This window comes from Schistocerca piceifrons, chromosome 8, assembly GCF_021461385.2.
Source record: "Schistocerca piceifrons isolate TAMUIC-IGC-003096 chromosome 8, iqSchPice1.1, whole genome shotgun sequence".
NCBI lineage: Eukaryota > Metazoa > Arthropoda > Insecta > Orthoptera > Acrididae > Schistocerca > Schistocerca piceifrons.
Window position 1 is genome coordinate 65,268,628 of NC_060145.1, and position 16,150 is coordinate 65,284,777.

General features: G+C 42.5%; 1 protein-coding gene across 2 annotated transcripts in view; it reads right to left on the reverse strand.

Annotated features, from left to right (window-relative positions):
- Positions 1-639: 639 nt before the first annotated feature.
- Positions 640-16,150, reverse strand: part of LOC124711569 (peroxisomal biogenesis factor 19) — a 59,976-nt gene continuing 44,465 nt past the window's right edge. For both annotated transcript variants that reach the window (XM_047241712.1, XM_047241711.1), the window contains exons 6-7: positions 14,815-14,991; positions 640-875 (exon numbers count right to left, since the gene is read on the reverse strand). In XM_047241712.1, the coding sequence (XP_047097668.1) occupies positions 741-875; positions 14,815-14,991 (312 nt within the window). In that variant the 3' untranslated portion in view covers positions 640-740. The remainder of the gene's footprint in view (positions 876-14,814; positions 14,992-16,150) is intronic.

The following is a 16,150-nucleotide window of genomic DNA, read 5'->3' on the forward strand; positions in this document are numbered from 1 at the left end:
TACCGCTTAAAAATATGATTCAGATATACCTATTTCACATCCACATCGACCATTTAACTTAGGATCTGTGCATCACACTGCAAGCTATAATTCATGCCAAACTGATTTTACTTCAGTCTCTTGGAAACAAATTTTTATCCTTCACTAGCTTTCTAAATCTAACATTAATCTGAGTCAGATGCATCCTTCTTTCTGTTCAATTGCATCAACAGATACTAATCATTTACAATGCTTACTTTTTGCATGGTTTACAGTTTTTACTTCAACATTTCCATTTGAAGGAAAGACAATAAAGATAAAAGCTTATCTGACTCCTCACTAAGGCAGAATATGAAGTGCCACAGTAACAATTATTTTTCTGCCACTACTCAGTTTGGTGTCATATAGAAATAGGAAAGAAGATTAGGGTTTAATGTCCTGTCAGTGAGAAGGTCATGAGATATGCAGCCCAAGCTCGGTCACAAGAAACATGGGGGCAGGAAATTGGTCATGGTCTTTTCATGGTAATCACGCAGGCATTTAACCTAAGTAATGTATGGAAACCTAATTCTGGTTGACTGGATGAGGAACTGAAATGCTGTCCTCCCAAAAACAATGCAGTTACAAAAGGATGACTACAGTAAGATGGAAACTATCAGGTTACACTGGTATACAATTTTATTAAACAAACTTTTTACAAGGATTTCTCGACTAAAAGATTACAAAGTGGCACTGTATACAGCAGTGCACGTTTTCCTATGTCACATGACAGCACATTGGCTGGGATCTGCCCCAGGTGGCAGAGAAGGCAGAACTGGGTTGCCTTGTTCATCGAACGTTATAACTGAATTCATGTCTCCAACAAGATCCTTTGGTGGATGACCACAATTCTGCATCTATAAAACAAAAATGTACATAATTACATTTGGTTCCACACACATCTAATTTTCTTTAAGTTGTAAACATGTCTATGTGATCCAAACTATTCTACAACAAAAGTAAAGAGCTGATTATGTATCGTCATACCCAACAAATAAATTATTCCTCTGTTCACTAAAACTGATGATTCTTTTCACAAATGAACAAACAGGCCAATTTTCATTTAACAATTTACCTTCTTGGGTGTAACAATGTAATGTTCCTTCATGTCAAAAGTTGAAGACAATAAACAGTTACACTTTAAAAAATTGAATAAGTAAACCCGATTTTACAAGACACAATGACATTGAAAGAATGGAGTTACGATTTTGCATGATAAGTGATAATTCCACAGTTTACAATACGAATTTGAATTATAAGAAATGTTTGTCAGAAAACAGCTAGCAAAACAGGAAGGTTTAAACATGGCACAACTGATGCAGATAATTTCAAATTCTTATAGCCAAATGTGAAAACTCACTAGGTAGTCAGCTTTTAAAATACTTGCCCACAATTTTCTGGTCAGCACACTTTGTAGAGTTTGCAAGAATTTTCAGCAAAATGAATAATAGTAAGAACAAGGATCTGGATTCACTCTAGCTTTTTTCTTGTGACATGGGAGCAAAAAATTTGAAAGTACAGAAGCAGCTTCAGCTATCTACGAATGAAGCCTTTCTCAAACCCTTCAGATCATGACATGATTATGGGTGTTCTGTAATGTACCACTTCGTGGAATTGCTAAGAAACTGTTCACTAGACAAAGGACTCCATTTTGCCAGATGTCATGACTTTGACAAAGAAGTTAATAAAAGATCTGAGGCATCAAGATATGGATGATCTATGATCTTTCAATTGCATTTCACATTTCAGAGACGTATCAGAATATTACTGGCAGTGTACACCAAGGTGTGAGAATAACTGCACAGTTACTTCTATGTCACAATGTGCAAGCTGTGAAAATGCTGAAGAAAACATAATTCTTTTTTTTGAACTCCCAAACATAAAGTTTAAAAACTGGAACAATATTTTAAGATGATTTTTGGAATTTAGTTTGGTTATGACAGGTGCAAGAAGAGCTACTCTTGCAGCATTTCAGGTGTAATCGCAGTTTTGAGTTTATATCATTTTCATTTGAGATATCTACTTGAAAATGAGGAAGGCTTAAGAGTGCCACTGCAATTCTGTGACATCCTACAAGGAAAAGTACACTAATTATGTACTTATGGATTCTATATAATCCAAATAAACCTCTGATTCTGTAAAGAACTGAACCCCATGTATAAAACAGCTTCAGTCTTCTGATTACATTACATGTTGGAAGTCATTATGTGCTGTCATTATCAAACAAGGGTAAGTACAGTCTGGGCAATTTGCACTGTCTTCCGTAAAAGCTAGTTCTCCATGCGTCTCAATATTTATGTCGTCATATTTCTTAAACCTGTGTCGTGCCATTATATAATTTTGCAGGTACATTCAGTTTATGTGGATACAGTCTGCAAAATGTGTTGTGAATAGAGTCAATAGTAAAAATGTATAAATTAAAAGGTCGTATTTGATGTGGCAGTTTCACTGCATGGACAGTGAAAAGTACACAATAAACTATTTTTCCTTTCAGTATAGAATATGTGTGTGTGTGTGTGTGTGTGTGTGTGTGTGTGTGTGTGTGTGTGTGTGTCAGTGAGAGAGAAAGTTTGAAATCCTGTGTAAAGTTTGTTGGCAGCCAACAAGTGCGCTCATTCTTAAATACTCAATGAATATAGTCTGAGTATTTGCCTGCCATGAGTTACGCTGTCTCAAGACATGTATTCAGTTTCTAAATATAATACTTCTCTTAATGTGTTAATCTTCTTAGTTAGTAGAGTATTGCAGCACTTCAAGTTTTTAAATTTGGTCATTAATTATACGAAATGTTGAAAATCAAAATTCTGTTGCACCTGGATGCCGTTTGACAGGCAGTCTGTAACTGGGACCTTGAACCATGAACCTGGCAAGCCAATTAGTAATAAAAAAGGCATTTATTTAATCCACATTTTCTCCCCTCTGCTGTCCATCTCCTCCCCCCTTTGTCCACCACTTCTGTCCATCACCTTCTCCCCCTTCCTTCTCTACCCCTGTCTCTATCCATTTCCTAATTTCCACTAACCGAGCGAGGTGGCACAGTGGTTAGCACACTGGACTCGCATTCAGGAGGATGACGATTCAATCCTGCCTCTGGCCATCCTGATTTAGGTTTTCCATCATTTCCCTAAATCGCTCCAGGCAAATGCAGAGATGGTTCCTTTGAAAGGACATGGCCGACTTCCTTCCCCCTCCTTCCCTAATCCAATGAGACCGATGACTTAGCTGTTTGGTCTTGTCCCCCAGACAATCCAACCCTAATCTCCACTCCACTCTGTCCATCCCCATCCCCTAACACTATCTGTCTCTTCCTCTGCCACCCGCATCTGGCCATCCTGATATAGGTCCCCCATGATAACCCAAAATCACTTCAGGTAAATGTTGGGATGGTCTCTTTGAAAGGGCACAGCCGACTTCCTTCCCCATCCTTCTCTAATCTGATGGGACCGATGACCTTGCTGTTTGATCCCCGTCTCCAAAACCAACCAACAAATTCTGCAAAGCCCTCTCAGTCCATCTCCTCTCCCCCTCTCTCTTTGACCATTTCCAACTTCCACCAATATCTGACCAACTGCCCTCTCCCCTCTCTGTTCAGCTGTGCCTATCCACACACATATATCTCCTGGAACAAATTCCAATACTATTCACATGACATGCCAGTTGTGGAGGCAGCCTAGATGTCAGGTGTTACAAATCATTTTCACTCCCGCCCCTTTGGGAGCTAGGCAGTTCTTTCCCCACAGTACTTCTTTCCAGATGGTATGTAGGATGTGCACCAAATTTGGCTGGTATCGATCCAATGGTTTAGGAGATATGGAAACACGGAAACACACACACACACACACACACACACACACACACACACACACACGCACACACGCGAGAGAGAGAGAGAGAGAGAGAGAGAGAGAGAGAGAGAGAGAGAGAGAGAGATTTCTATGACAGAACAGTGTTCAGTTTCTACACCTTATTTAAAAGGCAAAGCTAATGCCTCATTTTTATAATAATCCCACTAGTAATCCTCAGGGCGGAAACGTTCTGAATATATTTTTCAATAGGAATATTCATTTGATCCACTAACTTGTACCCAGTTACTCAAATGCACTGAATAATATTTCTGGATAGTGGGAAGGACATTTCTCATTTCGGGGCATGACGAGAGGTAATTGAAACCCTGGCGGGGAATGTGATTCAGCTGCTCCAGTCTGGGTGGTACTGAGTTACGAGGCGAATGCTCGTGCCTGGATCGTAAGGCTTTGGGAGACTGGAAAGATAAGTGCTTGGGAGATTTGTTTTTGTAAAAGGTTGGGAGGATAGTTATGGTCTGTTTCAGTGAGATCCTCAGTATATTTCAAGAGGAACCACTCGTCACTGGAGGTGTGACAACCAAGGGTGGCTAGGCTGTGCAGAAGGAACTTCTTAGTATGGAATGGATGGCAGTTGTTGAAGTGGAGGTATTGCTGGGGGTTAGTAGGGTAGATATGGACGGAGGTACTAATGTAGCCATCTTTGAGGTGGAGGCCAACATCTAGGAAGGTGACTTGTTGGATTGAGTAGGACCAGATGAAGCAAACGGGGGGAGGAGAGTAGTTGAGATTCTGGAGGACCGTCGATAGGATGTCCTCACCCTCGATCCAGATCTCAAAGATGTCATCAATGAATCTGTACTAGGTGAGGGGTGTAGGATTCTGGGTGATTAGGAAGGAGTCCTCTGGATGGGCCGTGAATAGGGTGGCATAGGATTGTGGCATGCGGGTGCCCACAGCCATACCCCAGATATGTTTGTAGGTAATGCCTTCAAAAGAGAAGTAATTGTGGGTGAGGATATAGTTGGTCATGGCGACTAGGAAGGAGGTGGTTGTTTTGGATTCACCGTTGATTCTAGAATAGGTTTCTGTATGCATTTGGGGAAAAAAGAATCAGTCATTGTTCCACTACTAAAATCAAATGTGTGTTCGACATTTTAAGGCTAGGTGTCTAAAGAAATAAGATGAGAGCCATACTTTATTGAATCATTCTTTTGTGTTTCGCCAAACAAGTACATTCAGGGCATTCTTTCCTAGTGTTCACATGTTCTCTCCCTTTTTCTGCCACTTACAGATTGTGCAACAAAAACGCACAATTAAAACCCTTGCTTTTCCATTAAATGGTGAAAGAGAAGATTTGGGAAGCTAAGACTACTCATGAATGAAGTAGGAACATCATGAATGCCACAACATGAAAAGATGAGGTGACTTACCGAACAAAAGTGCTGGCAGGTCGATAGACACACAAACAAACACAAACATACACACAAAATTCAAGCTTTCGCAACAAACTGTTGCCTCATCAGGAAAGAGGGAAGGAGAGGGGAAGACGAAAGGAAGTGGGTTTTAAAGGAGAGGGTAAGGAGTCATTCCAATCCCGGGAGCGGAAAGACTTACCTTAGGGGGAAAAAAGGACAGGTATACACTCGCACACACGCACATATCCATCCACACATACAGACACAAGCAGACATCTTTAAATATGTCCCCCTAAGGTAAGTCTTTCCGCTCCCGGGATTGGAATGACTCCTTACCCTCTCCTTTAAAACCCACTTCCTTTCGTCTTCCCCTCTCCTTCCCTCTTTCCTGATGAGGCAACAGTTTGTTGCGAAAGCTTGAATTTTGTGTGTATGTTTGTGTTTGTTTGTGTGTCTATCGACCTGCCAGCGCTTTTGTTCGGTAAGTCACCTCATCTTTGTTTTTATATATAATTTTCCCCACGTGGAATGTTTCCTTCCATTATATTGACAACATGAAAAGAGGCGCAGCTGGACAAGGTGAGTGAGAATTCAACAGCTATCCCTTTCCACTCCTCTGGGAAAAAGGAACTTCAAGTCCAATTTGTTGTTGTTTGTGTGGACGATTACATAGGTTTGCTATCATTTGATAGTTAGTAAGTTTTTCTATAAATACGAGGGTAATCCCAGAAGTAAGGTCTCCTATTTTTTTTATAAGTACATAGACCTGTGTATTTCTACAATGGTTTACATCAGTTTACAGCTTGAACATTTACATATTTTTCGACACAATCACCATTTCTGCCGATGCATTTTTGTAGACACTGTGGTAGTTTTTGTATGCCCATGTCGTACCAGCTCGCCGCCAAGCTGTTCAGAAAGTTACGAACCTCTTCTTTCACCTCGTTGTTGGAGCTGAATCGCTGGGACTACAATTAATGCTGACAGGTACTGTGAGACTCTCAAAAAACTCAAACGGGCAATTCAGAACTGGAGAAGAGGAATGTTGAGCAAGGGAGTACACATTCTCCTCGACAACGCTCACCCACACATCGCTCGGCAAACCTTTGCTCTCCTGCAACAGTTTCAGTGGAACATAATCACCCACGCACCCACCCTATAGTCCTGACTTGACGCCCAGTGACTGTCACCTGTTCCCTAGGTTAAAAGAACATTTGGCCAGAAAGCAATTCAGCTCCGACGACGAGGTGAAAGAAGAGGTTCATAACTTTCTGAATAGCATGGCAGCGAGCTGGTATGACATGGGCATACAATAACTGCCACAGCATCTACAAAAATGCATCGACAGAAATGGTGATTATGTCAAAAAATAGCTAAATGTTCAAGCTGTAAACTGATGTAAACCATTGTAGAAATAAACAGGTCTATGTATATATAAAAAAAATAGGAGACCTTACTTTTGGGATTACCCTCGTATTTCATTGTCGTCTCATTCAGGAAATCCTGTATGTTTGTTACTGTTGTGCTGTTATCTCACTTTTACCCCTTTTGTTGAAGATAAATAGCCACATTTGATCTTGGAAACTCACTTTAGGCCATGATGATTCAGGTACTTATGTTTGGTTATCCTTCTGCCACATTAAAAGCACATCTTGCACATTTTTAATAATGTTCATTAAGCTCTTTCACTCTGCCTGCTGTTCATATTTCACAGGCTGTTGCAAAGTTTTCCCTGCTCTGCCTCTTAGCACATCCATTTATGTCCCTTTTTATTTTCACAATTTAAATGATTAAGTTTATATCTATTTTTATCTTACCCCATTCTGGTGCATTACACTGCAACTGTGGTTGAATTAGTGTATTATCTGCACAGAAACTGTGATTGGTAGCTTTATAATGATTTTTAAAAGCTTTCACTTTCTCATTAACCAACCTTCATCCTTCGCAGGTCTGTCATCATCAGATAGATGGCTCCTTCAAATACCCACGACCTGATAATGAGCCTGCAGAGTCTCGAATGTGAGTTAAGTTTTTAAAACGTTATAAAGTGACTTGCAGTTCCCACACAAATTATTTGCTGTGCATCTACTAATCACCCACCAAAACAGGAACTACAGAACAAAATTTTGATTCTGGAAAGTCCTTGGCATAAAATAATGCAGTGTTGTTGATAATGGAAAGTTTTTGGTGTAATCTAATCTCACCCCCCCCCCCCTCCCCGCCTGGGAGGAAAACTGAAGGAAAATGAGTGAGCCAGTCATCCTGCTAACACATTGAGAACATCTCCTTAATTTTTTTTGACAAGTTGGACAAATCACAAATCTTAAAAGCATCACCACATTCGTTTGAAAGTCACTTAAAAAGAGAGAGAGAGAGAGAGAGAGAGAGAGAGAGAGAGAGAGAGAGAGAGAGAAAACACAGTCTAGTAAAATGTGGTGCACAGTGATCTGTAGGCCACAAGCACAACACATTGGAAGGTCACCACACCAAATCAAGAAGCCACACATCAGAGGACTGTGGCACATGCAAGGACGAGTAAGGAGGACCTCACCAAGTCTTCGTGGCTCAAAGGTGTGCCATGGTTGCATAGTGGGCTTTACTAGATACAGCTTATTATCTCTCACTTCCAGCCACTCATCCTCCCTTCAACACATGACTGTACAGCAACAGTGAGGTGATAGCATGCAGGGGAATAACCGAGACTCATGACATGCCTCATCAGCTGCTTCATCTGCCTTTCCCTGCAATACCCATGTGCCTTGAAACTCAACACAAAGACGCCTTCTTCCCCAGCTCTTGTAGCTGGGGGAAGGTTCCTGGATATTCTGGTTTACTTTATCTGCTTGATACAAGTGTTTTAGAGAGTGAAGGGCACTCAGAGAATCAGAACAGACAAGGAATTTAGCCCTTGAAGCACATCTCATCCACTCCAGTGCCTTGAAGATTCCATATAATTCCAGATCAAAGGCAGTTCAATCTTGAGGCAGTTGGACCTGGAGGACGCAATCAGGAAAAACAAACTTAGCAATCAGCGGAATCCCCCCAATTTGACCCACTCATAAAGACAGCTGTAGAATTGTGGTGCTCAGTTAAAATGTCATAAAATAAAGTATTACAAACATATGCAGGAATGCAATGTCTTCTGCACTGCACCAGTAATTTTACTCTGGGCCTCTGCAATAACCATGGTGGCTGGTGGTTAAAGCTGTGAATTTGGGGTTGTATGTGCTCCACACCAAGTGACTCCAGCACATGTCGCATCCAAATCCCAAATGGTGTTGTTACTTGTGGACGATTGGAGAAAAGGCGTTCCAAAGGTGGACGAACAACAGCATGGCATGCGGGTGAAGTCAGAGTTGTGAGTAACTTACACGCCTGACACACTGCAAGGAGCTGGCACCAGATTATGAGTGGCAGTTCACCAGCTTCAGCACAGAGACTGCCTACAGGGGCTTGTCTTGAAAGAGCCTGTGGCTGGCCTAATACCCCCATGGTGGGCAGTGTCAATAATCTTCAGGTAAGAAGGCCTCATTGACCCATACCCTGTGCATCCACAGTCTAGCTGTGAACGCACGAAAGCCCCATAAAACTGGAGCAGACATGCCCTGTCTGATCCCCAAGACCTGTAGCTAAGGCACTTTACAATATTCAGTGCCTTCTGGGTTCTGGCTTTCAGGTCTTTCAGGTGTGGTAACCATAATAGTTTGGAGTAAAAAATGAGGCCCAGAAACCTCACTCAATATTCAAAATGTAGAATGGTGTCCCTCATATGTAAATCATGTAAATTAAAACTTCAACAACAAGAATGATTAAAATGAACACACACACACACACACACACACACACACACACACACACACACACGTCTACAGAAAACTGAAAACTCATCTTTGCAGCCCACTCCTCTAACCTCCACACTGTAATTTGCATCTGACTGACTGCTGTTGCAACACTGGAGGAGGAACAGAAAACAGCAAAATCATCCAAAAATAAGGAACACTGTACAGGACTCCTTACTGTAGACATGGTACGGTTTATGGCTATGGCAAAGAGGGTAACACTTAAAATACTGCCTTGAGGAACACTATTCTCCAGCTCAAAACAATCTGACAGCACGTCACTAAATTGGGACAGAAGAAAGAGGTTAGACAGGGGGGACCATATGAAAATGGGGATGTGATCACAAAAGCCCACTGATGGAGTTGCATGAGAATATTGTGTTTCCAAGTAGTGCTGTATATCTTACTGATATCGAAGAATATGCTGAGACAGTGATGTTTACGTAGGAAAGCCTGCTGAATAGCTGCCTCTAGTAGGGCCAGGTTGTTGACATTGGATCAAAATATTCAGGAATCCACACTGAGAGCGGCAAGGAGTTGCCTAGTCTTCACCAACAAGACCAGGCGATGGTTAACCATTTGCTCTGGGGTCTTTCCTACATAGCTCGTTAAGGCAAAGCTCCAGTAACTACTGGGACATGTGCGGTAATTTCTTGGTTTGGATCAGGTTAACAGAAGTGTTTCCTTCCATGATCTGGGAAAGTAGCCTGTCTGCCAGATAAAATTAAAACATTTGAGGAGAATTTCCTTTGACACTGCTGGCAAATGTCAAAGTATGCAGTACTGGATTTGATTGTGACCACATGCAGTATCATGAGCCACAGACAGTGCCAATTCCAGCTCCCACATGGAGAAAGGGTAGTTGTAATTCTCAGAATTATGTGGCCTGAAGTCCAGCGTGCCCCTCTCAGCAGTCGCATGCTAGCAGCAAAATGCATCAGCAGTAGTCGCTGCAAAATGCTCTGCCAGTGTCTGAGTGATGTCTCCTGGCACTGTTTGAAGACACCCTTGTTTCAGCACTGCCATTATTGGTAAATGGCTGTATTTACCAGAAAACCTCCTGATGGAACGCTTTTCTTGCTCTCTTTAATGATGAGTTGAGCCTTTTGAAACCTGAAAGGCTGTGAGGCGACACTTAAACCATTGAAAAGCTACATGCCTGTCCCAGATTGCTGAGTGGCACTCATTGGACCACCAATGAACAGGTTGCCTCCTAAGATAACCTGCAGACTTTGGAATTGATAAGTCAGTGGCACGATGGATCACTTGTGTGATGTGGTCGTCCACTTCCGAACACTGTTACGGTGTTCAAACACAGCTAGCTGGCTGCACACCGTCCAGTGAGCCCCGACGACCATCCATTTTGGTGGTTTGTGTGCAAATAATGCTCCATCCAATAGATGAATGCTGAGGGAGAAGTGGTCACTGGAAAGGTCATCAACGTCCTCCCACTGAACAGAGAGCAGAAACAGAGGTGTATGGCTGAGAATGATCAATGACGTAGTAGCAGCGCAGAGATGAGTGGGAGTACCTGTGTTGAGGATGCACAGCTGGCAGCTCATGAGACATCATGAGCTCTCCAAAATGTGATCCCAATGGCAAGTAGTGATTGAGCCCCACAAGACTTGATGGCCATTGAAGTCTCCCAGTACGAGAAACAGTTGGAGGAGTTGTTCCATAAGATCTCTGAGAGCCTCAGAGTCCATTGCATCTTGTGGAGGTAAATAAAGTCAGCAAACAGTGATCCTCTGACACACATGAATTTCAACTGCAACTGTTTGTAGGTCAGTAACCAGGGGGAGAGCAGAGGGGTGGTGCATGTTATTTACAAACACAGAAAGCCCTCCCTTGGCCCTTTTGTCAGTCAGGTCATCTTTGCAAAAGAGCATACATCCCCTTGGTACACAGGCATCAGATGCTTTAAAGTGCATTTCCTGCAAACACAAGGACATGGGGCATTCTTTTACTAGGAGTTTCAGTTCCCCCACGTGTCCTGAACCCATTAATGTTCCTCTGTAGGATGGGAGCGCTCTTTCATGGGGCTAGCACTTTTTTCCTGACTTTCTGCTGGGGAGGGGAGCCCGCAATGGGTAGAGGCTCACTCTTGGCAGCGAAATGATTGCTCCAATCCGATATCAAGGTCCATTGCCGCTGAAGAAGGGTTGAGAGAGATGTCCGAGAGGATGACGTCGACATCATCAGACTGTGTACTTTCCGTCTCTGCCATTGAGCGATTCTTCACCTTCAACTTTTTATTTATTTGTCTGAGGAGGCTTCAGAGCCACAACCATGGAAGTCTTTGTGGCAGTGCTGGACAGTGGACCAGAATGAAAATTTGGAGGGGCTGGGAGCCCCAAAACATTGGCAACTACGGCCTTTTCTGATGTTCTGCCGGGAGGGGGGAGACAAGCGTCAAAATAACTGCAGCAGCAAAGGTGAATTGACAGTCACAGGTACCAGTGCTGACACCAGCAATCTCCCTTTGTGTAGCAGCATCAGCTTTCTGCACTGGCTGTTTAAGAAATGAAGCAAAGGAGGTGGCAAATTTTGGGGGCAGCATTGCCTTATACAGCTTACTGGTCTCACCATACCAGACGCACTTCATCATCTTAAGCCCTTGCATCTTCCGTGCTTGATGTTGCATAGCACCAGTGTGGTTTCACGCCGAAGAGAAGGTGGTCCCACATGTTATCGTCCACTACCGAACATGCAAGCAAGTAAGCAGGACCAACAAGTGATTTGATTTTTGGCGGCAGAGGGAGTTGGAGGCCAGGCCACAAAATGTATTGTCGGATGAAGGGTGTATAGGGTGAGTACAGTCTAAGTCGTTCAAGTGTTGTGGAATGGCACAAATGATTCCTTGAGAGGTGCAAGTCACTGGAAGACGGTGCTCCTCCTGGACAGGCTCATCGCGTCATCACACTGGAAATGGTTGCGGAAGTGAATGCTTTAGCCTTGGACAACCACAGAGTCATCGTGGACAAGATCCATCGGTTACTGGGTATTAGTATGGGCACCGCCCACACCACAATGCATCAACACTCGAACTTTCAAAAAATCTGCGTGCAGAGGGTTCCTCACCAACTGATTGCCTAACAGTGCAATACTCAAATGGCGCAGTCTTTGAGTCATCTGCAACATTATCATAAGGATGAATACAGCTTTTTGTCACGTATTATCACTAGTGACGGAACATGGTGTCACCATTTTGAACCGGAAAGCAAGCGTCAGAGCAAGCAGTGGAAACATGCGATTTCACCATCTCCAAAGAAATCAAAGGCCACGCACACCAGTTCTGGTAAGGTCATGATGTCCTTTTTTAACCACAAGGGCCAACCGCTTGCTGAGTTCAATGCCCAGCATTATCAAGCCACTTTATAGAACCTTAGGTGAGCCATTAAGTCGAAACGCTGAGGCATGTTGTCCAATGGCATTATCCTCCTGCATGATAATGCCCGCCCACACACAGCCAATGCAGTGAAGATGACACTGCTGCAGTTTCAATGGAACATGTGGGAACATCCACCGTACAGTCCCGATCTTTCACCGTGTGACTTTCATGTGTTTGGACCTCTAAAATACTCACAGACATTGATTCGCAACGGACAATGGAGTGTGTGACTGGGTCCAGGCCTGGATCTGACAACAGCCTACCAGCTTTTTAAAAGATGGAATCGACCAGCTAGTGCCGCAATGGGATCAATGTGCCAACAGTTTTGGCGACTATTTGAGTATGTGTACTGTGTATAACTTCATTTTTGGGTTTATAAAATCATTAGTGTTACTTTACACTAGTGACCGGGTTTCATTTGAATGCCCCTTATATATTTGCCACAAGTGGCTTCTCCATGGCATGTAAGAATAGTATGACCATTTGAAACAGTACACTGGGTTGGGGGTGTAAGGCCTCACACTTAGGTGAAGGAAACCTGCCTTAATATGCTCAGGAAGTTTGTGCTACTGAATGTTAGGATACAGGAGACAGATTTGAGAAGATCCTCATCCACCCTGTTCATTACGTTTTACACATCGACTATACATTCTGGGCCCCATTCAGCTTTCAATTCCTCCTTGGGAATGTCCACCAGATCCCAGCACATCACAATATGTTTGCTGTAACTCAAGGTGGTGTGTAGCTCAGTTTTCATAGCAATTTCCCAAGGCACTGATCTTTCTGGAGGTTCTTAACTTGTTGGGAACTAGAAGTTTCAACTAAAAGTGACCCATTACACAATCGCTTGACTGAATTTAAGACGCCAGCAATGTCCTCTGCAGCTTTTTTAATATAGAGAGGTGAAACTTTTTCAAAGCTACCCTCTTTCCTTTTCACTATTAAAAACACATTCTCATGACTACCAGAATGTGTTCTGTTACTACAGACAAAACTTCTGGAAGGAACCCCTGAGTCAGGAGGACTGACCCTCTTGTTTGATTGGGTGTTAGTACCCACCAGCAGCCCACCATTTCTGCTGGGAGGAGGAGGAGGAGGAGGAGGAGGAAGAGAAGAAAATTTTGAGCATTCCATCTCGAGCCCAAGAATAGCTAGGCAAAGGAAAGTCAATGCAGACAGAGCCCATATGCCTACCTAAGTCATATACATCTGAGGGCAGCAGATTCCCCAGAGGTCCCACGCTAATGATTGTTCCACCTCAACAGCCATGCATCTGATTGGCATGCAGTACACCTTGAGATTGGAGGTTTTTTTTTAATAGAGATTTTTACCATCCTCGTGATCTGGGAAGTCAAGCTAAGATCCCCATTCCCTATGACATAGAATGTTCCACCGCCGTGCAACACAGTGGTCGCCTGAAGCATGTGGCAGCACCATTCCCCAGCTCATGTACCCCAGGGTCGCCAACCTGGTACCCACAAATGAATGCCGACCCATGAGGGCAGTCTCTCTCTCTCTCTCTCTCTCTCTCTCTCTCTCTCTCTCTCTCTCTCTCTCTCTCTCTCGCTCATCGCTCGTCGCTCTCTCTCTCGTGCGCGCGCTGATCTCTTCCGCATAATGTTAATGTGTGTCGCACACAACCACCAAACTGAACTAGCTTACTGGTACCACATTCCTGCTGCTGCCGCCTCTTCCTTCATATCATCGCCACCCCCTTCCCCCACCCATTTCTTTTCTTGCCTCACTGTCTACACCTGGCACCAACCCTCACCCCAGTTGAGCAACAGTATCAGTACAATGTAGTTGGGGTGTATATCTGTATGCGTAGTTAGCTCTGAGAAGGATATCATCCCAAAACTTAGCCAAGCTTTCAGTCTTGTTTAAGTGCCTAACAAACCACTCAATGCCTCAACTACAAAGTGATCCTTTTTAATTTTTTTTTTAAGAGGGGGGAGGAAGATTCTACGGGCGGTGGAACGCCTCTCCCCTTTTCCCTCCTACAAAATGTAATTTCACATCTTTCCCTTCAAAAATGACCATTAATGAGACAAACATACATTAAACTGCTTTGTTAAGCACAATTTAATGTTCTTATACGATGACTACGAATCTGTCAAATCTGAACTTCCCATCATAACAGTATTATGGAACGAACTTTTTTTCTATATTTGAAGTCTATTTTAGTGAGATTAGTAAAAACAGATTTCAGCAACTAAAAAGCTGGTGCAATATATATGTTATAAAATATTCCTTGTTTATACACTAGCTGAGCAAAGTAAAGTTTTGGCAGAGTGCATAAATAGGAAAAGACGGATTCAACGTGAAATTTCCTTGCAAAATCTCACCTTCTGCATAAGGTCCAGTAAGAGATTGCATCTCTTTTCCTTAACCTCAGCACTGTCTGTGTCGTCCTCTTTCTCCAGTTCTTCACACATGCGTGTCATAAGTTCCTTTTGTTTACTGTACCGTTCATATTCAGAGGTAGCTAACTTACTCTTATTTTCTTCAAGCCATGCTGGATACTGCAACAACAAAATTATAAATAACACTTATCATTCGACATGCAGAAAACCTGTAGATCTTACAGCTACCATCTGGCAGACACTGACATCACTTTATATAGCCATAACAAGACAAAAATATAATCTTATACAGAAAGAATTTGGATGTTATAGCTATTTCCTCTTCCTATGTGGAACTGCTTGGCATTCTGACACAAAAGCTGTAAGGAACAGACAAAACAGCAGTTTCAGACTACTTTCCAATACCAGCAAATGATTTTCTGTAGAAAGAAACAGCATTAACACCCACAAATATCTTACAGGGCTAGACAGTTTAAAATAAACTTGTCAGTGCTAGGTCAAATTTCCCACCGTGGAAATGCAGATGACGATAGACACAATTAAAATCATGCTGGTGATGTTTTGATTCAAAACACACCCAATAAAGGTGGATACCAATATGTTTGGCTAAAAGTGACAATATCTGTCCTCCCGTTTCAAAAACAAGGGCAAATTGGGACATTTGAAGTGTGGCACTATTACACTGAAATGGTGACACTTGTCATATTGAAGTCTGACTGCCACCATGACCACATAGCCTTCCTAACATGCATAAGGAAGGAACTCCTGTAAGACTAATAGTAAATAATATGGTACACTTAAATGCCAGATGGCAAAATACTTGGAAAGCATACTCAGTGAATATGTGGAGAAGTGCCGACACCACATTTGCAGCTGCCTTGACTCTATACACCACATAAGCCAATTGCAATTCTAGGACATAGATATTAAAGTCAATTTCATTGAAATTTCTCATTTTGAGACTAATGAAGGGCACTCTGTTTAATTGTAAAAAACTATTCACCTGCCAATATTGCATAAAAAAGACAACCAGTTGCCTTAAATAAAGAAATATTTAATAAGATATTGGCTGTTGAATGGTTTTTTAACAAAGTCAGTTTCAATGCAGTTTCCCTATTTTATGGAAGTCCCACTTTCTGATTCTTTAGAACTAGTCATGAAAAAGTTTGGTGACTGGTTCACAGAACAGAAAATATTATGTACAAATCAATGGCGCGGCAAAAGGTAGTCCGTTATCACTTTGTCGTGGTCAAACTCTTACATGGAGCACTTTGAAGCAAAGGCACTAGACTCCAGAAAATTGAAACCAATGTCATTC